Source organism: Calidris pugnax, unplaced genomic scaffold, assembly GCF_001431845.1.
Source record: "Calidris pugnax isolate Ruff unplaced genomic scaffold, ASM143184v1 scaffold21, whole genome shotgun sequence".
NCBI classification, from domain to species: domain Eukaryota; kingdom Metazoa; phylum Chordata; class Aves; order Charadriiformes; family Scolopacidae; genus Calidris; species Calidris pugnax.
In genome coordinates this window covers 2,184,614-2,211,077 of record NW_015090770.1, presented here as the reverse complement: position 1 = coordinate 2,211,077, position 26,464 = coordinate 2,184,614, and the positions used below count along the sequence as shown (strand labels likewise).

Sequence of the window (26,464 nt, the reverse complement as noted above, 5' to 3'; positions counted from 1 at the left end):
CCGGGTACCGCCACCATCCCGCTCCCGGCATGGCCACCCCCCGCGGAAAACAAAAAAGGCGTTTTGCTTTTAGGGGCAGCGCTACCCTGCTTCGTTTCGGGGAGAGGGAGGTCGGGGGGAGCGGGTCAAAACAACTGGGGTCCCAGGCAGGGATACGGGGGGGTTGTCCACTCCGTTACGCTCCCGCGCCCCAGGAAGCAAAGCCATTGATCTATCAATTGATTGATTGATCAATCGAGTCCAGCATCGTGTCTCCAGCTGCGACCGACGCAGGTTGGACGGAAGCAGATGGAAGGCTGGATGGGTGTGTGGTGCCCTGCACCGTTCAAAAAGTTTCTTTCCAGACGAGCGTGGCGAGCGCCAGACAGCCCCAAACTTAATTCCCACCAAAATCAATTCCTTGCCCGATAACTCCCAAACTTTTCTCGGTTGGGAAGCCGACCCCCTGCTCTTTTTCAAAACGCGGCGTTTTTGAGGCCGCGGCTTCTGGCGGTGGTGAGTTTCCCAGAGTGGGCTGTACGGGAGGGCAAAGGATTTCCCTCCATTGTTCGGAAATTCCCTTTCATAACTTCAGGCTGCGGGTTCCGCGCGAGAGCACAGAGCCACCGAGCTCAGGTGGGGCTCTGCCAGGGCTGCTGGCACCCCAAAGCACCCCATTCAACACCCCTGCCCAAAATAACCCCGTCCTGGGCAGTCTCTCCCCTCTGAGATCCTCCTGGACCCTTGGGCTATTTCAGAATCAGGCTTAATTTCCACAAGTCAAGCACAACCTGCCCTTTCCAAGGGGGGTGACAAGTGACAGTACACCATATCCAGATAGCTGCAACCTCCGGCGCACCCCAGATCCTGTCCACAGGCCCCCCACTCCCCATTTCTCCCCCCAGCAAAAGCCGATGACCAACACAAACTCTCCCGAGAGCCTCTTTCCAGCCAAAAGGTGGCACTGATGAGCCCACGCCAGCACGTCAATGACCTTGGCTTTACCCAGGCACAGGACGTGGCCTCTTCTCCTCCTGTGCTTTTCTCTCAAACGCTTTCTGCACCTTCCCACACAGCTCTGCAGTGAAGCACACTTGGAAATCCTTACTTTGATGCTTGCATGATCATAGATGAAAGCCCTGGAAAAGGCAGCCCTTTGAGGCACCCCTCTATCAACCCAGTCTCCATTCTACTCCCTACAACTTCTGGCATCATCTTGCTTCACATTTGCTTAAACTCAAGGAACCAGCCACGCTTCTGTCAGTCGGGGAAGTACTACATGCTGGGAAATGAAGTACAAACAAATCATGATGACACTTCTAATTATACAAGTAAACATCCAAGAAAACACCTGAGTGACCCAGAAGCCACTGGTAGTTACCATCGAGGTACATGATCCACACAGGACATCTTGAGGTTCCTTCAGCCTATGTCAATGTATTTATCCACTCTTTATGGAGTAGCTTGTGCAAAAAAAGCTTCCTTATCGATAAGATGGAGAAACCAGTACACAAACTAAGCAACGTTTACCACGAGACTGAGTTAAAGCTCAGGTGAAGGGCTGTGAAGTATTCTGATACTCTGGGAGACGGCGCAGGGAGCATAGGGCAGCAGCTCAAATACCCAGGGATATCCTTATACATGAAATGCAGGACTCCACGTTACTGATTCCTAAGATAATATCAGTAATAATTATAATTCTTTGGAAACTTTTGTTAGTCTCTGGAATGAAAGTCTTGCCAACAAGCAAATCTGACACGTTCCTACATCCTTTAACTGTGTGATACAGGTGAGGCATCAGGGGCAGAGAAACCTCTCTGAGGGCAGTGATATGCCATCAGGGTTGCGTGGGGCAAATCAAAGCTAAGCCCAGCCTTGATGTGAAATGGATGCTCTTGCATCCACTCATTCGCAAGGTTGAGGGCCATAACACCGAGCCTACAGCTCTCATCCCTATCCGCCCACCTTTCCCAAGAGACTTCCCCAACATCTAAGTCACATAGCAGCTCCTGCTCTTACTGCATCCTCCCAAGCTGTAAATCCAAGCAGCAGGAAGCACGGGATCGAATGGTTTTCCCAAAAAAAAAAGGTCTCCACAAATCCTTCCTAGTGTTTTACTCAACAGGCGCATCGAGAGCAATAGCAGAAGCAGGAAAATACAAAACAAACCTTGGTGGAAGAACAACCTGTGTCTGTATGGAACAGGTCCATCTCCCCGTGCCCCTGTGGTGCATCCATAGCACGTCCTATGGAGCTGTGAGCAGTGTTGACCTGGATTAACCCCCTCTGCAGGGGGGGCAGGTAATGCCCAAATTGCCATTAAACACACCCGAGCTGCTGTAACACTGCATTTCTGAACCAAACGGGTCATTTGTGACCATCAGGAGGGTGACCATGAGGACCATACACCTGTGTGCACCACCAGCACCAAGAAATGCTGACCAAAGACCCCCAAGCTGCCCTTGAACCAGTTGCATCCCAGCACAGCTCAATATAGGTGGGAAAACCGACCGACCACCCGGCTGGTGGTGCCCAGGGTGGCCCGTTGCAGCCTCCAACACACATGGCAGCGGTGAGGCTGCTGCCTTCACCCACCCCAGCTGGGGCAAAAGCCCCACAGCGTGAACCCATGCGTTGAAACCAGTATTTACCAGGAGAAAATAATCTCTCTCCTCCCTCTGTCGCAGCTCCAGTCACGAGCAGCACATTGTTCACAAGCACCTGGAAGGAAACACCGATATTCAGGCAGTTTCAGACTTCCCAAATGCAATCCCTTCCCCCTCCAGGTGCTCAATTTGCCAAGGTTTAGTGGCTGTAAATTTAAAGCTACTGTGTTTCCCTGCCGTGTTGTTTTATTCCGACCTTCACTGCTTCATAAGGAATATCCCTGCACCAAAGAATCACGGAATCACAGAATTGTCAAGAGTTGGAGAGGACCTTTAGAGATCACCTAGTCCAACTCCCCTGCTAAAGTAGGATTGCCTAGAGCACCATTTACAAATGATACTTTTGAGCTCCAGCTCCAACAGCCACATGAAAACAGGGGAAAAAAAAAAATAAAGTAGGATTGCCTAGAGCACCATTTACAACTGATACTTTTGAGCTCCAGCTTCAACAGCCACATGAAAACAAGGAAAAAAAATTAAAAATCTCCCCCCCCCCTTTTTTTTTTTTTTTAAGTGGATTTTTTTATCATTTGGGGCTGCAGAGGGTAGTGTGTTGGGGATACCACCATCAGACACCCTCCTCCAAGGCTGGGGAAGAAGCATCGGGAGCAGGAGGAGGATGCACTGCAGCAGGATGAAGGTGGCTGTGTGGAGCACGAGAGCTCGGCTCGGGAGCAGGAGGAGGATGCACTGCAGCAGGATGAAGGTGGCTGCGTGGAGCCACAAGGGCTCAGTGAAGGCCACCGGCGCTTGGCTTTTCCTCACGTGGTCCTGGAGTTGTTTATCCCCGTGGCAGGACTGCACGCTTCGCTGCTGCATCCCGCTAATAGCAGTTGCAGGGCAGCTCCAGGCTGAGGGCTGCTCCTCTCCCTCCTTCAGAGCACTAAACTAATAGGGGATTTAAATGCATGAAATCCTGCCCGAGGAGTCGGATTGGAACCAGGCAAACCCTGATGTAAAATAATGCCACCACATCCTCCTTTTGAAAAAGGCTGTGACCTCAAGCATCTCCCCGAATTATATATAAAATGCATTTAATGCTTCCGCCTGAAAGCAGCCAGCACATTCAATACACAACAGAACTAAAAAAAGAGAAAAATAAATAATCAAACAAAAAAACAGCGACACAGGAAGCCTTAAAACGTAACTGTATAAAACATGATTGATAACACACATTGATTAATTGAATCCCACCCATCACCGCGTTTTGGGGCAGGAAATATATTGTTTGTTTTTACTTCACCTTGATTTCCACTTTTCAGATTCAGGGGGCTGGAGACACATGACCGAATTTGCCCAGTTCTGCATTTTTTCAGTCTGAAGTCACCAACCCCCCCCCCGGCCCTACCCCAGGGGCCTCTACAGAAGAGGCATCTCCGTAGCACTTCGTCAGGATCACACTGACCGGTCCCTTCTCTCCGGTGCCGTAGGAGCCTTTCGCAGCCCCGGCCAATGTCATGAAACTCCTGCAGCTCCCTTGAAACTCAGCCCAGATCTGTCCAAAACTTGGATCAGGCTCATAAACCTCAGACAAGTTTTAAGCTGATGATGAATTAAGGTACAAAGTGAGTATTTTTTTACTCCTGGAATTTGTTATTAAAAGTCCTGAGTTTCCGAAGCGGACAGATAGTTCCTAACTGAATAATTAATTACCTTGCCCATCTCCTCTTGATACCATAAGCCATCCATTAATGGATCCCAATCATCCAAAAGGCACTTAGTACCTGACCATTTTTCTTGAAATTTTGGGGCTGTGGTGGTACTTTATTGATTTATTTTCTCAAGAACTGCTTGCCTTGTACCTCCCTTGGAAGCTGCTTTTTCCAGACACTTGACATTTGGAGGTCAGGATGGATACGGATCTTGTGATCTCTTCTCGTCCCTCACAGAAAAATGCACAACAAATTAAGATGACGTTGCATTTTGAATCCTGTCATGGAAATAAATCCCCATATTTTCGGGGGGGGGCGGGGGGGGGGGGGGGAAAAAAAAAAAGTTACAAGACACAAGATTAAGCATCAGCCCCCCGCGCGGGGAAAGAAAAAAAAGCTAATCTTCCCTTTGCAAGGAGGAAAGATAAGAATTTGTCAGCTCTCCTCTGATAACAGAGCTGGCGAAGTAAAGATGCTTCTCGCCCGGGTCCCTGCCATGATTGATGCTCCCTCCTCCATCACTCCCTACCTTCTCCGGTGGAAAAATTGGGCAGCCCCGGGCGGGCAGGCGGATCTCACACCTCCTCGGGCCCCGTGGTCCTCCGGCACCGGGCGGCGGGGGGGGGGGGGGGAATAACAAAAAAAAAATCAGCCATTTAAATCTTGCTGGGAAGAAGCAATTCTGAATTTCTGATTTATTTCTTTTAGGACCTTTTTCAGCCAGCTCTGGTTTGGAACGCATCAAGAAAACCCTGGATATTTCAGAGCCGAGAAAAACACCGCACAGCAGCACCCTTAAAATCCAAAACCAAGCCCCTGACAAAGTTTATAAGCAACATTTGGATCCGTTAAAGTTACAGGTGCGCTCTTTGCCCGCTGCGTTTCTAGGAGTGTGCCCCTGCTTCCATTCACTCTCACACGAGGGGGCAAATCCCAGGTATTGGGAGGGGAGAGCATGAAAAATCACATGAAAAAAAGTCACAAGGAGCAGAAGGCAGAAAGGAAAGGAGCCTCTCTTGTGCCATATGGACTTTAAAGCTATTTCTTTCTAGCCTGCAGTTTGCTGCTGGAGCCTCTCGTGCATAGCTTTTAAGGCTGTTACTGTTGAGGTCTCACCTCATCTCAGGTTGAAGTGATGCTATGCCAAATCTGGCGCTCACATCACTGTGAAATCAGCACTATAAGCAAGTCCATTAGATACTCCATTTATATGAAGTTACCAAATCGATAGGTTGTCTACAAAATTTTCTCTCTCTTATCCCAGTAATTGCCTTTTCTAAAATTCACCAGGCAAGGGCAATCATTCAAATAACCTCAGTTTCCTACCAGTCTAAATGTTAATCCCGGGCTGGCTCCTGGGGTTCAGCAAATCTCTTCCAGCCTTGCAGGTGTAAGTATGATGCTGCTTAAGAACCTCTGTCTGTCTGAACAACCCGAGGTGCATGGGCAAGACCGTAGCAGCTCCCGGGACACAGAGAGCCCCTGGTGCCTCAATTTGGCCACACACAGAAGCATAATTTCATACTTTTTCATCATTCTCTCCTACTTCAACACTGCGATCACGACTATCTGCTATGAATAAGTGACCGTGGCTGGTGTGTGAATTTTTTTGGCCGCTGTACACAATAAAGACCAACCAAGGAAAATAAAGGAAAATCAAAGCTGATCAAGAGAGAGCCATCAGGGCAGGAAAAAAAAAAAAAAAAAAAAAAAGATGTATTTGAGCTAAACTATGGATTTAAGAAGCTTGGTTCTCCCTGTGCAGACTCCTAACGGGATGCACAGGCAGATCCAGGGGGGGATTATGACAATTTATACCAACTGAGGAGCTGTCTCTTAATGCCAATATCACAACACAACACCACTTTTCTCCTGCCCATTCTTAGATTTGACTATTTGTGATGCAAGTTTTTTGAAGCAGAAGATCCTGATTTCTGGACCTTTTTAGTGCTGTGGGATCACAGAGGCAGCATGAGCTCCCAGGCACTACTGCAAGGCCAGTCATAAAATATTTATCCTCCACTGTCTTCTGTGCTTGTATGTTCTGCAAAGGAAGCCGTCAACACAGGAGCCACCAGTTTACAATCGGAGTCTTCAAAAAGAAACAAAACCAGAGCTTTTACATCCACATCTCTCTCAAAAGCAAACGTTCTCATAACCTGACCCATTGCAAAACATTCTCATTTTTTACATAATAATTTAACTTAAAAAAATCAAATTTCCAACTGAAGGGAAAGTAATTACAGATCATAACAAAGTTTCCAAAGTGTAGAAGATATGAGGGCCTTTTCATAATGGCATTAACCAAGCTGCAACCTATATGGGACGTAGGATGCTCAGACCTGGGTCCCAAACCAACCTTCAGGGAACCTGAAACTTCATGAAAGCTGCAGCATCCATCTGGAGCCACAGCCTGGCTCCCGGGGGTGTGAAAGCAGCACATTCCCACTCCCAGCAGCATTAACCCATTCACCAATAAATTTGAAGCTGATAAATTCCTACCCCTAATTTCACACACCCCCCCTTTTTTTTTTTTTAGAGTGCTTCAGAAGCTACAGACATTTTTGACAGGACACCCCGATCTTTGGCAACGCAACTGCTCGCTCTTTCTCGCTGGAAAAGCTTTGATGTGCAAAGTCCCTCCACTCTTACCTTTCACGATGCCAAAGCTAACACTCTGGGAAAGATCAGCACATCCCTTTTCAAGCATTAAACGGGACAGTTGCTCTACTCACAACCTGTAACAGCAGCAAGGAAACCAGCCCTGTGCCATGCCTTCCTCCCTTGGGGATAGGAGGGGAGGGAAGGACCAGGTGCCTGTACTTACCAGGTGATGGAGGGAGGGAGCTGGTTCCTGCCGGGGTGGTGGTGCCAGTGGAGGAGGTAGAAAAGCTTCCCCAGCAGCACACGTGGAGCACAAAACCCAGAAACCACCAGCACGATGTGCTCTGCAGAGCATCTCCTCTGCTGCCAGGTCCCGGTGGCAGCTATTGCCATCCAGCGCTCATGCCAGCCCCACCACTGCCTTTTTCCAGGGCCCCATCCCTCTCACCTCAGAGCCCTCTGAACAGTCTTCCTCCAGCAGCCAGCCGAGGCTTCACCAGCAGGTGAACACCACCAAAATTGTTCCACAGGACTTACGGGTGCAAAGGGAGCTGGAGCTAAAGGGGCAGGACGGTGGTGGCAGGGGAAGGGGATGGCTGCTGCAGACTTAGTCGGCTGAAAGCAAACTGTGGGGCACCTTCCCAGTATGGCCAAGGGACCTTCCCCATCCTCCCTCTCTGGATCTCCTGACTGCTGCCGTATTTTAAGAAGGGAACTAAATTTTGTTTAGGAGCTGACAAGGAAGTTAACCCAGGAATTTCTGCCCATTAATCACTTCATGCTGTGCTCTGGGGTTTTCTTTTGTTCAAGCTACAGAGAAACACAGGGCTGGGCAACACCGGTCTGGGGAGGGAAGGCACCCCATCATATTTTGATGCAACAGGACTTTATGAAATACAAGATTCTTACAGTAACAGCATTATGGTTGTGTATCAAGCTCTAACAGGGGTAATACAGCACCATGCGCCTTGCCAGTGTTGGATCAACACCAAGGTGTGTTTGAAGTTTGCAGTAGCTGCCAACATCAAGGATGCTACAAGCCCAGGAAGGTTCCTCTGGAGCCACTGGTCATAGGGAACCCAGGGGAAGCTTCAGCATGGAGCCACATCCTCACAACAGATCCAGACTCTTTAGAAACCAAAGGCAAAAAAGCAATAGAAGGAAGGAACCCTGGAAAGAGCGTTTCCAACACCGAACAACTGATTTGAGGTGGCTCAGAGCTGGCCACACAAGCGTAACTTCCCTCTGCAGCTCTTTTCTTCATCTCAGCAGAAAGCGTCCTTTGCTTCCCTCTGTAAGAAAACTGGAAGAGCCAAAGCTGTAGCTGGTCAGAGCATGAGATGGGACAGGGAGTCCCCCCCCGGCTGGTAATGCCAGGGCACTGGGTGCCGGCAGGTGGAACGGTGCTCAGAGGCATCAGGCACACCCATACAAGCATGGAGAAGAGTTCCTGGTGTCTCAAGATTTTATTGCACAGAAGGAGAAATAAATAATCTACAGGCTGAAATGCTCAGAGATGAAAGGAAGTGAAAGGCAGTGATTTCCCCCTCCTTTTAGCATCAGAACAGTTTGTGCTGCTGGGGCTTGCCCCAACCCCAAGCCCTCCTTCACACCTCCCTGGGCAATGGTGACAGGGGCATTCATGCAAGACCTCACCCCACCACCACTGCCCACCAACCCCAAGGTCTGCTCGGGAAATCCTGCAGCATCCCTCGCTGAACCTCCTGCATCCCAAATCATGGCAGCAGGAGTAATGGCTCCTTCTGGGAGCTCACCATGGCACGGGCTTAAAGCAAAATTAGAAAAGATGAGGCTAAACATCTTTTGTTAAGGCACTTCTGAATCATTTGTCCCTTCAGCCAGGAGATGCTCTATTTGGACCCAGCTGTGTTGTCAGGACCCAGATGTTATGTCAGAAAGGATGTGGGAAATCACAATGAACAGCTTCTAAGACATCATTTCACAGTTTTACAATAGAGGTCATTATACCGCATTAAAATGTGCCATTCCAGTTGTGAATATATTTCATAATCTCCTTGCACTTGCCACTGATTCTGGCCTATTGTCTAATGCCTTAAAGTACTTTCTAAGACCTTGGAAATTGAAATGCTGAGGTAGAAAATTACTGTATTACAAGCAGGCAAATTCACGCCGAGAGGAGAAGTGAATTGACCTGGAAGGTCAGATCCATCCGTGGCACAGCTGGGAGCTGGGCCCTGGCTCCTGCTGCCGAGGTCACCGCTCCCCAGCACAGAGTGTCCCCAGTCACCCAGAGGACGTTAGAAATGGGGTGTTGTAAGCTTTTAGAAGCAGTGATGGTCTTTAGAGCTCAACAGTGCTTATAATTGAATTCTTTAAAAGGATTACACTTGTCCTCAGCAACTCATCACTTCCCTGGACTGGCCCTTTCATTTGCATATTTTTCCCCTCATTTTGGGTAAGATTTGAAACCCAGCAATATTGTAGTTTGCATAAACAAACAAGCCTCGAATCTATAAATAACTATTCACATCCTTTCCATATATATTCAAGTATTTCACAAGGCACCATGGCAGCCATTAGCATTTCTAAATGCTTTTTGAAGTCATGGCTTGATCTTTTTTTTTAATTTTTTTTTTTTTTTTTGCGTGTCCTTTACTGGAATTGATTCCCAAACTCCTCTCTGCTGATAAGCGAGGACTGGTGATAGCGGTCCCGTGAGGCAAAGTCTGCGTTCTCCTCGGTGAGCTGCGTGGTCTCCATGCCAACTGTCGCAAAGGACGGTGTCACCACGATCTGCTCCTTGGGAGATGGCCTCCTCCTGCAAACAGAGAAGCAGAGGCACCTGCATCCCCCCGTGTTTGCCATCCATTAGCGGCTGCGCAAACAAAAGTCAGCCAAGCCGCTGCCACGAAGAGGCTAAATCCTCCTCGTTGCCCTCAGGAGGCACAGAGCTCATCTGAAAATAGTTTTCCCAGAAGGCAGACAAAAAATATACTCCCTTCCTCCAGCGAACAGTGGAAAACATACATTTTCTTAACAAATACCTTTCCTCTTTGGACACTGGCTCTAGCAAACACTTTCAACACCGTGCAGGAAAAGAAGGAACTTGAACCATTTCTAATGAAAAATACCCCTCCTACAGTTTCCTAAGCTTTCGTGTACATTTCAATTATTTTTGTAACTCTTTTAAATGAAAAAGGAGATACTCCTGCAGACTCTTTATCCCAGAGGCTGGATTTTAAGAAAACCTTATTGCACATCTGCAAATCAAAAGAGCAAGAGTTTATAACACCAACTCGGAGCTCATTCAGCACTAAACAGCCTTAGAGGTGTCAAGGATCCCTGGTTGCCTCCAGCTTTCTTGCACTCTAATGGGATTTCTTCTTTCCCTCCAACTCATTAAAATGTCTTGCCTGGATTTCAAGAAAACAAAGCTTAGCAAAAAACAGCAAATGACTTCAATGCAATTTCACACAGTGGAGCAAAGGTGGGCTTCAAAATGACCTCCCTATCCCCCAAGCAGAGCCGAAATTGTCTTTGTGCCAGCATAAGCAGGAGCCCTGGTACTAGCATAAGGTGACCAAGCCGGCTGGCTGACCCAGAGACTGCACTTTTTGAGCAGAGAGAAACAGGATCTGTCTCTACCTTGGACAGTCATCAGGTCTCCACTCAGCCCTCCTCTGCAAGGTCTTTGCTCATCAATTCCATTGATCAAAGCACGAAGGATGGGGCTGGTCTGGAGAAAATCCCCCCGAGACAACGACACCTCTACCCACGAGAAGCAGAGCTGCCTCTCCGGAGGAATAGCTTCTCCTTTCCACACATGGCACCTTTCCATGAAGCCTCACATCTCAACCAGCCTCCCATGGGCAGGAGACAGAGCTGAGATGCACCAAGGGACAACAGGGAGTAAAATTGTGTTCTATCACCACTGCACCAAGCTAAGACAGGTCCCATCACCCCCACCTTCTCTCCCAAGCCACCTTTGCTACCGAAGACATGTGGCCATGTTAAGGGGACTGCAGGCAGAGGCAGGAGCTGGCAAGACAGGTATGGGTGTGTGCCAATGTGCTTAAATGCCTGGACTTTCACTTAGTTTAAAAGGAGCCACCATATTTGCCCACATAATGCACAGCAGCTTGTGCTGTGCAGTCCTTCCTACAGCGTTCACTCACCGCAACAAAAAAAAGCAACCCAACAGATTGAGAATCTCAAAACCCCACTGCACTGTACAGCAGCAGAGATGGTCACTACCCTCTGTGGGAAACCCAGAAGTGATGGAATTAATAATTAATAGGATCAAAACAGATTAACAAAACTAGTTAATAACCAACCAAACAAAACCCTTAAGGTCTTGGGAAGGAAAACCCCAAGACTTTGCTACTGCAGTCCCATGCAAATTCAATGCTGAATGGTTCCTTCACTGAAAACCTTGTTTATTGCATTTGCCCTGCAGTTATCATGGCTCCACCCAAGATTTCCTCTCTGAAACTCAAGCACAGCTGCCATGTGCCCCTGTTCCACCATTATCATAGTAATTCCCTTTCAATGGATGGTGGGTGAAAGAGATGGAGTCTCCTGTTCCTCATTTCCTACTAGATTTTCCAGTTCAACCTGAGCCACCAAGGTTAAGCACAAACCTTTGGGGTAAGATGAAGCTTCAGGCACCAAGATACGGTTGTCAGCTGATGTGTCCACATAGAAGACTCCAGCTGTCCCATTTACACAGCCAGCCACATGCCAGCTAATGGGAGCAAGCAGTTATTTTTACCATTAAGCCTAACTTTGAGTGTGCAAGAAGTATACCCAAGGTAATAAGCAAGTCAACTCTGCCACTCCTCACTGTGCACATGAGTGGGTCACAGGAACAACGAGCATCGCCTCGGTCACTGACAAGTTACTGGTACCAACCTGCACGAGGTGATCAAAACCGACTTGATCCAGCCGAAGAAACTGAAATTCGCTGCTGCTCCTGCAGAGGAAAGGCACCAGAAGTCAGTCTGCTGCTAATTCTCTCCTAATAGCATTACGCCATCGAAGTTTGGCATAAAATCTCAAAGCAGCAGGCCTGTCACTAGCCTTCAGCCACAGATTCCGCCAAAGCAGCAGGCCTGTCACTAGCCTTCAGCATACAGAGATTCCATGATGGTAAGAGCCCTCCTGCAGTCTGCCCACGTACTGCAGCTTTTAAACGACTGTCAGGAAACTTAACCCAAATTTCCCAGGGAGAACAGCTATCCTTTCCCAGACTGACAGCCTGTGACAACCCCAGCAAAGCTGTGAGCAGAGAACAGACACCCTCAGCCATACCTTCTCCTCCCTGGACTGCCCAGCTCCTTCCCACTGCAGGGATGGGGAAATGGCAGGAGCCATTCAACTGACCTCAACCAGGGTGTCTGTGGGGTCACCATTCGTTCCCTCCTGTCTCACCCCATGGAGAGCTGGCTTGGCTTATTACACCAACATTAATTTTTTGTGATTTCTCTGCAGAGTTTCCTGCAATGGCTCACTGCAAGGGCAGGGAAGACCCAGTGGTAGCAAGAAGTTTGTGGTGAGGGACAGGGAGGAGATCAGAGACCTGGCAGCATCTGCTGGGTTTGGCTTAGGCTGCTGGGGAGGAAGCAAGAGGACAAGGGACATGTCAAAATCCCAGAGCACTTCTGCTCCCAAGGTCTTTATCTTAATCCAGAGCATCTCTCAAGCCAATGTCTCCCAACTTTTCTAGACAGAAGGGTTGTTCGGTCTTTTGGGGAACAAACTCGCAGCTCGTTGGATGCCACGTGACCACAAAATAACGTTCCCTCACAGCCAAATAAAAACTGGGCTGAACTTTGAGTGTTCATTTCTAACGTTTCCTTTGCCATGCATTGTTTTACTGTATGCATGAGGATGCACATTCAAAAGAAACTAAAAAAAAAAAAAAATTTTCTAATCACACTGCTATTTCTCAGAACACCTTCCAAAATTCTTTACACACTGACTGAGAAATTCTTTTTAAAGCCATTTCTGTTAATTATTTCAAAAGCAGGTAACAGAGATATAATATAGTGAGTGAATATACAAAGAAAAATCCAAAGCCTGAAAACATAGTGGTTTTTTTACTATACTAGGGCTGTAAAAAACTTCGTTAAAACTTAGATATATTTCAAAAGACACAAATTAGCAAGTACTATCCACCATCTCAGCTCTTTCTACTATCCCATGCAGAAAAACAGAAAAGAAATCAGAGCAGAAAGAGGAGCACTGGTGAGCAATGCTGTGATGGCTACCGAGTGACAACTTTTTTTTGGTTTCTCATCGTTTAGGTTTCTGAAACCCAGTATCCACTTACCTACTGTCCAATAGTCTTTCATCTATATAAACCCAGTATCCACTTACCTACTGTCTAAAAGTCTTTCATCTAAATAAACACAGGTAGCTATTTCTGCATTGCTTAGAAGGCATATGAACTCAAGGTCTTTTGACTGTTCTCAACTGGGACAAAAAACTGCACATCCACGCGTGCAGGTACTTATGTATGCATGCGCCTATAGATGTTTTAATGCACCTACCTATGTACGTAATGCATAGGTACGTGAGCATGTGCACACCGTGCATGTACCACCCTCTCCCTTCAGAGACACAGACCCCTGCAAAGCCCTCCCGTCACCGTGCCAAGGAGTCACAGGCTCTCATCAGCTGCTTTCTGAATGCGCTTCACTGTTTAATTCTGAACTTGTTTAAGCTGATCACATGCACAGACCTTTCTAATGCCCCCTGCCTAAGAGTATTTTCCCAGATTATGTCCCCCGACATATTCAACCTGTTTAGTCCTGGAATCAAAAGGCTCTCTTGTTCTACGGTTATGAATGCTGAGATTTAATGAGATACTCGTCATAATTCCCATTTTCATTAAAGTTTTCTCAGGTGGGTTTAGGTTGATTAATTAAGTTTATTAAAATGTATTTATGGCAGATTTTTCTCATTGCTGTGATACATTTACAATCTGCCATCCCTGTTAAGTCTTAGTATCTGTACATTTACAATCTGCCATCCCTGTTAAGTCCTAGTATTAGTATCTAGTTTTGCCATTTAAAGTACAATATATTAAAGCGATAAGCACAACGCTCAAACTATCAGACTTATGCTAGTTGCAGTTGGAATCCAATATAACATCAAAGACCCAGAGAGAAAATGTATTTAAACTGGCAAAGAAAAAAACCTCATCATTCACTGTGTCACCTGCATATTAAACACAAGAGTCACAATCCCTAATTAAGTTAAATTAAAGCTTAATGAATTTTTAAGCAGATTTAATAATACGGAAAAAAAAATACTCACCAAGGGGGAGTCCTGGGCTCGCTTGGCCGATGTAGAAATACAGAATAACGGCTGCACCCAGGCTGACAAGGGTGTAGATCCACTGAATGACAAACATTATGATGAGGGACACGATCGCCTGTTGGAAAGACACGGTTTGGGGTTACCCCAGAGTCTGTAAGATAACACATTGGTGACAATCTGACAGTCCTTTTCCTGCAAAGCCCAGAGCACGAGCTGCAACTCTACAGAAACTCTTCAATAACTGAGACAGTGCTGGGGCTTTCAAGTTGTTACAAAAGCATCAAATGATCTTTTTTTCTTTTTAATGAGAAATGCTGCATCTTGGTTTAAAACACATACAAAACCAGTGCTTTGATGGCATCTCAGCACCTTCATCTTTCTCAGGGTCTTCTTGGGAGCATTCTGTAAGAGACACACAGTCAGGACCCAGTGATGCAGCCACTCAGCTTTATCCTGATGAGTGTTTCCTCTTTTGGTGTCTCCTTCCTAACAATGTCCCAGGATGGGGACATAACAGAGGCTCTACTTGCCCAAGACCTGCTGCACAGCCTGGATCCTACCTGAGGGAGGAATGATGCCACCTACAACCAGGTGGGTAGATGGATGCTCCTGGGCATCAGTGGCTGCAGCAGGGAAGTTGAAAAGCAGGTGTCAAACTGCACCTGAGGATTAAACTAAAAGGGTTCGATGTGTTGTTTGAGTGGGTTTGTTACATTTTACATGCAAGTCTGAAACCCCCACCCATGCAGCAAAGCCATATGGTTCATTCATTATGCATATCTGACCCTTTCCCTGTCACCTGCCCATTAATCCATCTTCCCAAGATGAATTTAAATGTCTTAAACTCCTCAGTGGCTTGAGAGAGAAGCTATTTAAAAGTTATTTATTCTTTAAAGCAATGTGCTGGAGGAATGCTCCCCTTTCCTCCCTCAAAATTGTTGAATTTTACAACCGGTCTGCTGGTATCAGGAGGTCAGCACTAATGAAACCCACCCTGAGCTCACAGAAACCATCTCATAAATAAAAGCAACACAGCTTTGAAGCTGATGTCTCACTCCACCTCACGGCAAGAAAAAGCAGGCTGGCACACAGTGAAAAGAGGGACGCTGGTTTTTTCCCCCAGCCAGTCATGCATCTCTAAAGCCCTCAGCTGCCAGGCTTTGAACCTGTAACTTTTTGGTTTGGGTTGGGTTTTTAACTTTTTGGTTTGGGTTGTTTTTGGTTTTTTTTTTGCTGCTTTTTGGTTTGGGTTGGGTTTTTTTTTTTTGCTATTGTTGTTGTCTGAAATAATATGTCACCTGGCTTTCTCTGAATTTGAACTCCTGGATGCACAGAACCTTGAGTACTTAAATTTAGGTGACCTGAAACAGTAGAAACAAAAGCCATTTTGAATTACTGGAGTGTATTTACACTGCCGTAATTCATGAATTGCCATCTATTTCCTACAGTCACAAACCAGTGCCAAAAATAAAAGAAAATTACTTACACCAGCAAAGGAAACCCAGTGGTTGCAGAATTTGGAGTAGAAGGATTTTGGTATTTGCTGAATTCCCAGCTCTGGATTTTGTTGCTTTATAGACGATTCTGAAGAAAAAAGTGAGAAAAAAAAGAGAGACATTAGAAACGTGCTAAACTGTTCAGTTTTTTTCTTCCTACATTACGTTACCAGATTGCAGAAAACAAAGCACAAATTCTACCTGACTGCTTGGTATGGCAGAACTTAACCAAAACTTCTAAAACGAAAGCAAAAAGAAGTGCAAGGGAAAAAAAAGTTGCCAACTCCAGTGTCGAGTCCATTTGAAGACCACATCTGCCTATCTCTGCTTCAGTTTCCTTATTGTGATTCCCAGCTCTGGATTTTGTTGCTTTATAGACGATTCTGAAGAAAAAAGTGAGAAAAAAAAGAGAGACATTAGAAACGTGCTAAACTGTTCAGTTTTTTTCTTCCTACATTACGTTACCAGATTGCAGAAAACAAAGCACAAATTCTACCTGACTGCTTGGTATGGCAGAACTTAACCAAAACTTCTAAAACGAAAGCAAAAAGAAGTGCAAGGGAAAAAAAAGTTGCCAACTCCAGTGTCGAGTCCATTTGAAGACCACATCTGCCTATCTCTGCTTCAGTTTCCTTATTGTGAAAGAAGAGAAATAAGGCTTTTCTCCACTCAAAGGGTTTACAAAGCTTAATGGGGACCACTGCATTTCAGTAGCCTGAGCTTTAGATTCGCATGGCTCCATCCCTCCTACCCTGCACCAGGATGAAGTAAACCCCAAGATACACTCAAACCTCTTTTAATGTAAAGCATTAAGGGTGCACATGTAGAATCATGAGTATATAGTAAACAACTCTACACAAGTGTAGTCCTGCCTGCCTTCCTGTCATTAATCTTCCGTAGGAAATTGCATTAGAACTTCTCCTGTGATGCGTTGCAATGAACCCTACCCTCACCTGCAATAAATGCTGTTATTGTTATGAATGCTAGCTTCACACCTTCCTCCAGAAAGGCACCGTGAGCACAGAGATGTCCACCTCCTACAGCCCTTACCTTCTCCCCTCTGGGTGGGGAGTGTGGGGACCTCGCTGTGGAGCTGCTCCCCCTGTTCCTGCAGCCCAGGTGTCCGCTGGGCATCCGCAGTGGGTGATGAGCACGGACCTGTGTCACGCCGACAGCCCTGCTCAGCCAGGTCCTGCCAGCTCTCCTTGTGGGGCTCCCCGGTCTCATCCCAACCGTGCTGAGCCAGGGGACCTTCACGATGGAGATCCAGGAGAAAGCTGTCCTGTAACGTCTGCTTGGCTGGCTTCTTTGCCTTCTTTTGTTTGGCCTTTTGGGTTGAATTCTTGGCTCCTCCTTTTTTGCAAGTACCTGGCTCCGTACGAAATGGTTTAAAAAGCTGGTCCATGTCTTTTCTGAATTCTAGCAAGGTGCCGTTTGATCTGCTCTGAATTACTCCATCTGCTGCATGGCTGGAGGGCTTGTTGAAAATTAAAGGCTGGGAAGAGTCAGCAGGCCTAGTGTTTCCCATCTGGGTCTCATCAGGTTTCTGCTGAACGTTGTAGCTCAAGGAGACTGAGAAATAGGAATAGTCTACTGTAATATATGTTAACATGAAGTTGATGGTGACTATGGGAGCAAGAACGTTCACTTGCCCAATGAAGACGAGAGACATGGTGATGAGACTTGTTAAGCAAATTGCAGCCACTGGAGTCTTGTTGGGTCCTTTCTAGTTCATAAATAAAACAAATTTTCATTTAAATTAATAACCATGAGCCTCGCCATGAGGATTAACCAATTGCTCAGCTGCCACAGGTGGTTACCTGGGCTCTCAAGTACCCCTTTAGTCATGAAAACACACACAGGCATGCGCAAGCAGAGGCTCACCAGCTTCATAAATTAAAGAATAGGCTGGAAGCCAAAAGCTGCTGAGCTCCCACCTCACCTCTGAGCCCTACTCAAACTTTGTCTTTGGAAAGCTCATCCACTCTCACTCCATATCTCTGCAGTAAAACAACGTCATTAAAGCAGCAATAAACCTTCAGAAGAGATTTGTGGGGCTTATGGGAAGTCTGGCAATAAACCGCATTAATTAGAGTTAACTGTTCATCTCCAGTTTCTCCACAGGACCCCGCATCGCTGCCTACCCAGAAGGCTCCCACTGGCTGCTGCTGGAAAGGCTTTGGCTGCCAGATACAGCTGGTGAACCTCTGCCTGCACGGAGCAGTGGTGGCTTCACCACAGCAGCTTCTGGCCCTGCCCTGACACCAGGCTGAGCTAAATCCATGGTCAGCTGAGCCTCTGCAGTGGGGGTTTCCCTCCTTTCTCCCACCCAAGCCACATCTGCCTGGTGGCAGGAGGGAAGCAGCAGAGAGGTCGGGCAGCTGAGGATGCTGGAGGGCAGAAGGCAGCCCCAGTGATGCCAGGAGAGCATCAGGAGGGCAGGCAGCCAGGAGAAACACTGCCTGCTCCTCTCCTTTGGGGTGGGGGGAAGGCAGGGAGAAGAGGAGAAAGAGAGAGACAAAGCAAAGGGCATCAGGATGTGGAAAGACTTGAGCCATCAGCTCATGAACTTTAATCCCAGGTCTAACGTGCTCTTCCTTGGACAAGGCACTGTCTCCCTGCTTCAGTCCCCAGGAAGCTGTGTAAAGATCTCACTGGAAAATATCTTACAAGATATATTACAAAATATCTTGGGTTTTCACTTGCTGCATGTGCTTCTTTAATAAACACACAGCTCAAATGGAAACTATTTCTATATCCTCCATTCTTACTCATTAATAGAAAAGGGGACCCATTCTGGACTTTACACCTTTTCACAATGAAATAGAATCACATCTCGGGGATAAAGGAACACAGTTCTCAGAAAGCATCTATGGTATCAGAAGGACGTACCGAGATGGGGAACAGATGGGATGATCTCAGGACGCCTCTGGCTTGGGTTTAGTGCTACAGAAAAGAGTCATGTCCTTCCCATCAGCTGGGATTATGGTGACTACGATACTTTTTTCAGCCATGGAAAAGAACTGATATGGAACAGATTGGTAAAGGAAAACTGTATTTATTAACTCCCTGTAAACCAAATCTAGACAATTTTAAAGGTGGCAGAGAGAAGGATGGGAGGAAAGTAATCAAGGAGCCCTTGATTTCTCACCTCTTTTTGAGCCCGTGCCATTGTGGCATTCTGCCCGGACAGAGTTCAGAGCAGAAGATTTGACAGAAAGACAGAAAACTATCAGAGAAGAGAGGGAATCAGCTTTGCAGTCAAATTTGCTAAATCACTGAGAATTTGCAAAGGATTGCCAAGTGGAGAACAGCCTGTTCTGGGATTGCCTGACAACTGCCTCCAGAAGCTGGAAGTTTTTGCTGTCATCATTGTTCTTACTTCACTTACAATTATTACTATTTATTATTATTATTGCTATTACTATGACTTTAATTTTTGAAAATTACTTTGAGGAACATAAAGTAGAGAAAATTATTCTACCTATTAAAAATTAAATATTTTAAAACATTCATAAATACCAATATTGTAAAATATCTTTCTGTATTTACAAGCTGCTCTGAAGGAGCCAAACATCCTAAGATTTTTTCCAGCCCTCGGTACAGACAGTTAGGTGTTGCAGGTTATTGAGAGCAAGGGAATTATTTTCTGCCTGTTTAGAAGAAAGCCATAAAAAATAGTTTGCTGTAAACATATAGGCCGAGACTACAGAGTCCTTAGTGACTGGTACTTTGACTGATCTCAGCAGAACAACTCATGTGAATGAGGATTATTTGTGAGGACAAGGAAAAAGCCTCTTGTCATATTCAAAGCAAGGCTTTGTTTCAAAGCATATCTAAAGCTTAGCAGCCCTCTAACTTAACCTTTCAAATCTATTCTTTGTTTTTATTTCAGAGTGTCCAAAAGGCACCTTATCTTACAAAGAAGCGTGCTCTCCTCCGGTGCATGTGGACTGAATCCACTGCACCGCGACTGGTCACGTACTCAGCTAGGAGGTTACCAGAGAGGAGAGGAAGAACTCAAAGGAAAAATGCAGAAAAGAAGAGTGCAGAAAAGTGCAGAAAAGAATAAGTGCAGAAGAGAAAACTGCAGAAAAGGAGAGAGGAGAAGAGAGAAGAGAGGAGAAGAGAGAAGAGAGGAGAAGAGAGAAGAGAGGAGAAGAGAGAAGAGAGGAGAAGAGAGAAGAGAGGAGAAGAGAGAAGAGAGGAGAAGAGAGAAGAGAGGAGAAGAGAGAAGAGAGGAGAAGAGAGAAGAGAGGAGAAGAGAGAAGAGAGGAGAAGAGAGAAGAGAGGAGAAGAGAGAAGAGAGGAGAAGAGAGAAGAGAGGAGAAGAGAGAAGAGAGGAGAGAGGAGAGAGGAGAAGAGAGAGAAGCAGTTACCCTCCATTGCACCAAAGTGCTTGGACAAAAGCTTTATGTCTCTGCCCTGGCTGGAAGGACAGAGAAGAGCTGGGTACGTTCCTGGGTCAGGGACTAGGATCAGCATCAGCATAGATAAGGCTTTTGCAAAAACACCCCGCAGGTGAAGCTGCATCATAAGGAGCTGTTGTACCAGGGGCATCTTGAAAGAGGTGGATCTGAGGGAGGGAGGGAGGGGACAGATGGCAGCCCAGGAAGGGCTGGCTGTGTGTGAGGACAGGACAGCCAGCCCCGGGGCGCAGAGGTGGTCAAGGAAGATGCTGGGGCAAAGCAGGGCTGTTCTTACACTGTGCTGAGCCCATGGGAGGGCTCAGGGCAGAGGTGGTGCAGCACAGGGAACAGGCAGGGAAAGGACCACAGGCAGCTGGGCTCTTGGGTTTTTAATAAAACCACTCACTTCCTGGCTTATCTGCCTATTCCAGGTTACCAGATCCCAAGCCCTCCCCTCCTTGATTTTCATGCATTCTCCATCTCACCCTACAGACACACAGAAATCCTGGCTTCTTAAACCGGCAGTTTTTCCTTCAGGTGAAGGTTGGAGAGCAATCTCGGAGGAAGGATGACTAACCCCACGTCCAAGGAAGGCGAGCATGGGGATCACGTTCTCCTGGGCGATGCACTGCAGGATCCTGGGTGCTCCGTACAGCCCCCCCATGCAGGAGGCCAGGGATGAGATGTACAGCCCTAGCAAAAACAAGAAACCCACCAAGGACACCTGGAGGAAGCGGAGAGAGCGCAAAGTTGATTATATGGTTCTTTAAAGACCCCCTGCCAGTCTTAAATACATGTATTTTCAGAGATCACATATATTTTATAACACAGCTAAATGAACAGAGTGAGCCCTGGGAAAGCAGCAATTTACCTGGTCTGCGGTATAAAGTGCAAGCAATTAATACAGGAAAATTATCCCATAAAAGTAATTTAATACTGAACATCCTGTACCGACAGAGCCATTTGACAAGCTCATATCCAAGAAATTCTTTGTCACTTGGAGCAATTGCAGCAAAGCAGCAGCTATTAGATTCCCCTTAAGTAACTGGAAGTGAGTTTATTTCAGGAGAGATCACTTATATACAGAGCACATCATACAGGAAAAGCTGCCCAGGCTTCCAACCATCCAAAACAGGAAGACAAACCCTGTGTCCCAGAGGGGAAAACCAACCCTGAAAGAAAATCCACAGTGAAACCAAATCAAAATTGCCACTTAAACAAATGGCATCTCAAAAAATACGCTCCGAAGGATATAATACAATGACCTTATTTTCCTGTCTTCAATACGAAAAGAATTTCCTTTGGCCAACATGAAACTTAAAAAAAAAAAATATCTTTAAAGCCACAGTGCTAACAAGGCTGGGTTTACTACTGCTTTCTAGCGAACATCTGCAGGTGTGGAGTGAGGAAAGGAGGGCAGATCATGGTCTATCCCACAGGACTGGGGTGCCCCTGAGCAGGTCCTCACTGTCAAGTGCTGCAAGCACAGGCAGCAGCTCTAAAAAAACCCACCCAAATACACAAAATCCCACAATATGAACACTATGCAAGAAAACTTTGAAATGGGAGTGCTCCTGGTACCATGGTGTGAAGACATGGGCAGACACAGCCAAGGAGACTAAGGGTCATCATACCCAAGTCCTGCCAGACAAAGACAAATCACAGGGGGTAACACCAGCACAAAGATCAGGCAGGGAGAAAACTCCACAATTTTCGTCCAGATTTCTGCCCATACTCTGCCAAAGCAAACTGCTGGAGGTACCCACAGACACCTGTGGCCGAGGATGTCACCAAATGCCAGTCCCGCATGTCCCATGTGTCCTTTGCTCCCACCCCTCCTCTCATGGAAAACGAGGTCCAAATGAACATGGGTCTTCCCAGCTACTGCCCCTGCTAAGGTCAGGTGGTGCATGCTCTATTAGAAGGAACTACAAAAATTGACATGTCTAAAGATGATTCAAGCTACATCTGTCTTTTCCTCATCTCTGAAATCCACACACAGCAAAGAGGAGATTGGGTAAAAAGCCATAAAATGCTTGCTGTTCGGGGAAGGCATGTAAAATTGATTCTGTGGTCCAGAACCGTACAAAATTTCTACCACAATATTCCTTCTCCCCATGAAAAGCCACTTGGCCTTGTGAATTTTATCTTGTGGGACAGAAGAAACTTGAGGCAAAGACGAGCAGGTATCAGCTTCCATTGAATGGACAGACACTTGATGAGGAGCCTTCCCATCCCTCTCCTCTAATCCTGCCCTGCTCTAAGAAATACTTGGAAGAAACAATCACTTGTGCCAGACATCATATATTATTTTAGCTGCCAAAAATACTTGCATTTAAATGTACTACTTGACATTCAAATCAGGGTTAGAGGGGAAGAGTCCTTTTCACCGAGGCTGATGAAAAGGTTTGCTGGGGGGTTGAGCACGGAGAGTGTGAATACTTTGTAAGAAATTGGCACTTCGAGCTCATTAGAAGTGAAATTACTGAATCTCATTTTTATGTTTGAAAAGCCAAACAAGCATTGTAAGGGAGAGAAGCAGCCAAGCATTCGCTCACCTGTGAGTGACAGAAAGGGAGAGTTTGCTTGTTGGATGTGTAATGATCTCGCCGCTCCCGCCCCTCAAAGTCATTAAAATCTAGAGCAGCTTGTTATAACTCAAAGAAGCAACATGAATATTGGGATTGCACTCAATCCATTTTTTTTTGGTTTCATACTAAGGAAAATTGAATTTTCTTTTTTGTTTGGTTTTTTGGGTTTTTTTTTATATCTAACATTATTAAATATCTTCATTCTTTACCATGAGATTTTTCATTCCCCCTCCCCCTCCAAGAGCGTTCTGAAGTTAAAACACAGCTTTATCAATCTCTTTCTCTTTATCTGATTCATTTAAAGCTGATTCTTTTAGTTGCTGTGCTTTTCACCCACTGTCTGTCACATTGACATACGAAGATGTTGCCATAAAGAAGGTGGGATCATTCTTTTTTTCCCTGAAACTGAGATGATTTTTTTACCTTAGCAGGAAGTGGCAGGAGCCCCACCAATAATCTGGAGTTTATTTTGGGGGCTGGAGGAAGTCTAGAGCAACTATTACTTAGAGAGAAAACGAAGCCAGAATTTCAAATTGATATTTTAGATTAGAACCATGTTAAAATCAAATAAAAATTTGATTCAATTAATCACAAGAAGTACTGTCAAATATGATGAACCCGTGATTTTGGATAATGCTGAATAATAGGAAATGTTATCCCATATCCCATTTAAAGTAAGACGGTGACACACACCAAAACCTTTTGCTCCCTTTTAAAAGGCCTGCAATGATCAGGTTCATTGCCTGTAACGTTACAAACCTCCCCCATGTACATACACCCCTGTGGAATGTCTCGAGTTTAATAATCCTATTGCTCGCCCTGCAATTACAGCCCGCTCGATATGGAAATGTAATCTTCGCTTGACTTAGTAAAGATAAGCAGTGGGGTTCTTTACAGATTTCAATTTGGTCTAAGCTTTCACCACCGAGAAAGGATACATTGAATAAAATACGGCATTTATCATTAGACCACATTAGCATATTTTAGCTCTTAAAGCTATTGCTGGGTGATTATGCCAAGATTCAGCATTACAGGGTATGCTGGTGAATGCAAAGCTGTTCGAACCAATGGTATACTGTGATTTGCAAGGGGGAAATCCCCCTGCATTTCAACAAGGGATGGGCACCCAAAATTCCTCAGGCTTTTGGAACAGTTCTAAGCATTCAGTAAAGCAGATGGCAACCCGACAGCATCGTTATATAAAAGCACTATATATAAACGTTAGGTTATTTGAACGAGTTACCTTCTCTGCTATCATGAAGTCATAGCGGAGTGACTGACGCGTACAAATGGCTCCCAGCAAAAAAACAAAGACCATGTACAGAAACCACCTGCAAACAATAAAAATAAACTAATTATTTTTTTTTTTTCCCAGCAAGAGAAGACCCTTGAGAATTCCACCCATTAGCAAAGCCAGGAGAAGGTCAAGTACCTGGAAGGCGGGTCTTCAATCACTCTGCATGGGCTATTCCTGCATGATTTAGCTTCAGGGTTAAATTTAACACATGTCCATGTTACTTACCAGCTACAGTGCACCAGGGACAGTAAAGTGTCCCCAAGGGGAAATTACCTGTACTCTTGATCTGTGCATGGGGGGAATAGCCCAGTCCTGAGGACAGGCTTTTTAACAGCGCCTATTCTAAGAAGACGAGGGGTAATGGTTTTAAACTAAAAGAGGGAAGATTCAGACTAGATAGTAGGAAGACTTTTTTTTTTTTTTTACAATGAAGGTGGTGAAACACTGGCACAGGTTGCCTAGAGAGGTGGTAGAAGCCCCATCCCTGGAAACATTCAAGGTCAGGTTGGACGGGGCTCTGAGCAACCTGACCTAGTTGAAGATGTGTCTGCCCATTGCAGAGGGGTTAGACCAGGTGACCTTTAAAGGTCCCTGCCAACCCAAACTATTCTATGATTCTGCAGCTACACAGGTCCTCTGGTCTGGCAGTAACGTTAGTCACCACAGCCAGCTTGCTCTAGAACCTCAGTCAACCTTCGGTATCTCTGATGTTTCCATCACTCATGTGGAGAGATAAACTAGGCTGTCTGTAAAGTCCAGACAGCAGAGATGTGAACAACCACAGTCCATCTATCTGTGATACTTCTGTGTCCCGTGGAATCCCTATAGAATCATAGAATAGTTTGGGTTGGAAGGGACCTCAAAGATCATCGAGTTCCAACTCCCCTGCCATGGGCAGGGACACCTCCCACTAGAGCAGGTTGCAGCTCCCTCACTTAAAACAAGCACCAATGTCAGCAGGAATCCCTCTAAATTCAGAAGATCCTTCCCGTCCCAACCTTGGTACACAATTAAACATAATTATTTTGAAAACAGTTGATGTGGCACTGAAAATAGGCAGGAAACCCTACTGAGGTTGCTTTTTTTTTTTTTTTTTAATATGTAACAGTATTTTACTCCTGGAAAGCAGCATTTCCTTTGGGACAGCACTGCTTGGGAACGCGGGGGCCCTGCATTCTTCTGGCTTTGCAGGTGGGTAGGTCGTGTCACTTGTCTTGGCCCCATTTTCCCCAATAATAACAACTATATATTTTTTTAACATTTTCTATTTTTTGTATTTTCTATTTACCTATTAAAAAAAGCAAGCGCTTTGGAATCGACGGCACCAAGTGACACAACCACGCATCCCAAGCCTGGGAGAGCTTTGCATCCTGCCCTGGGACAGCGGGGCTGCAGCAGCAGCACACCCTTGCACCAACACACACCTCCCACCCGCCAGAGGAAGGACTGATTATATCCGCGTTAATGAACCTCTTCTCCAACCCACCCAGAGTAGGTGGTGGTAATGGATGATAATTTGAATGAGAGCCAGACTTTAATTTTCCAGATGGCTGAGTAATAAAAGGTTGATGGGAATACGAAATGGATTGGTCACATCCAGGGCAGGCTCCAAAGAGTAAATTTTCCCCAATCTGTGACTTACGAGGTGCCAATAGCAGCCAGAGACCCCAAGGGGATGTTGCTAGCAGGCTTCTGGAGATCTCCGCTCATATTGAACCCAGCCATCACACCTGTATTTTGTAGACATAAACGTAATTTAGAGTTAATCTAAGTTACAGCGCTTATAATACATATTATAATATTTAATGTAATTTAATCAATCACTTAATCGATTGCTTCAGAAGAGTAACTCTATAATTTCATTGCATTTAATGCGCAGACATGAACATTGGCTCTCACTGATTGCTTGGTAAGAAACTGTTCGTTTCTTTAACAGAAGCGAGCCAACACCAACACGTCTACAAAGAACCATTTGTCCAGTTTGAACAATGCTGGGGGAGAGAGAAAAAAAAAAAGGAGAAATGTGTGAACAAAACCCATCTTATCTTAATGCAAACCTCACAGAAGACAGCGCTGTCTAATTGTTGAATAGAAAAATGCTCCCGTTCATCAGGGCAGCGCATTCAGCGGGGGGTTACTGTCCCCACCCCGACCAGATCCATTACAGGTCCCCGCATTCATCGGGGACAACCGCCCTTACAAAACGGGCTGTCCTCTCCGTGCTTAATGACGATCACATGCGCGTGGAGCGGAGGGAACAACAGTGCTCAGCACGTAGGTGGCACCTTCCAGCCAAGGCATCTGCGTTGGCAGCGGGCATTATCGCTGCTTTGCAGATAGGAAAACAGAAGCGCTGAGAGGGCAAGTGATTGTCCCAGCGTCACGTAGAAAGCACGCGGTAGGGCTAAGAATAAAGTACTGAACTGTTATTTTAGGCCGGAGTACAGGGTATTGTACAATCAGGG

The 26,464-nt window shown here is 45.9% G+C and overlaps 1 protein-coding gene across 1 annotated transcript in view; it reads right to left on the bottom strand.

Annotated features, from left to right (window-relative positions):
* Nucleotides 1–8,856: 8,856 nt before the first annotated feature.
* The window catches only part of SLC12A8 (solute carrier family 12, member 8), a 59,218-nt gene continuing 41,610 nt past the window's right edge, over nucleotides 8,857–26,464 (bottom strand). The window contains exons 7-14 of the mRNA XM_014938762.1: nucleotides 25,642–25,729; nucleotides 23,946–24,033; nucleotides 20,689–20,835; nucleotides 16,753–17,428; nucleotides 15,693–15,790; nucleotides 14,204–14,321; nucleotides 11,795–11,855; nucleotides 8,857–9,701 (exon numbers count right to left, since the gene is read on the bottom strand). Of these exons, the coding sequence (XP_014794248.1) occupies nucleotides 9,536–9,701; nucleotides 11,795–11,855; nucleotides 14,204–14,321; nucleotides 15,693–15,790; nucleotides 16,753–17,428; nucleotides 20,689–20,835; nucleotides 23,946–24,033; nucleotides 25,642–25,729 (1,442 nt within the window). The 3' untranslated portion in view covers nucleotides 8,857–9,535. The remainder of the gene's footprint in view (nucleotides 9,702–11,794; nucleotides 11,856–14,203; nucleotides 14,322–15,692; nucleotides 15,791–16,752; nucleotides 17,429–20,688; nucleotides 20,836–23,945; nucleotides 24,034–25,641; nucleotides 25,730–26,464) is intronic.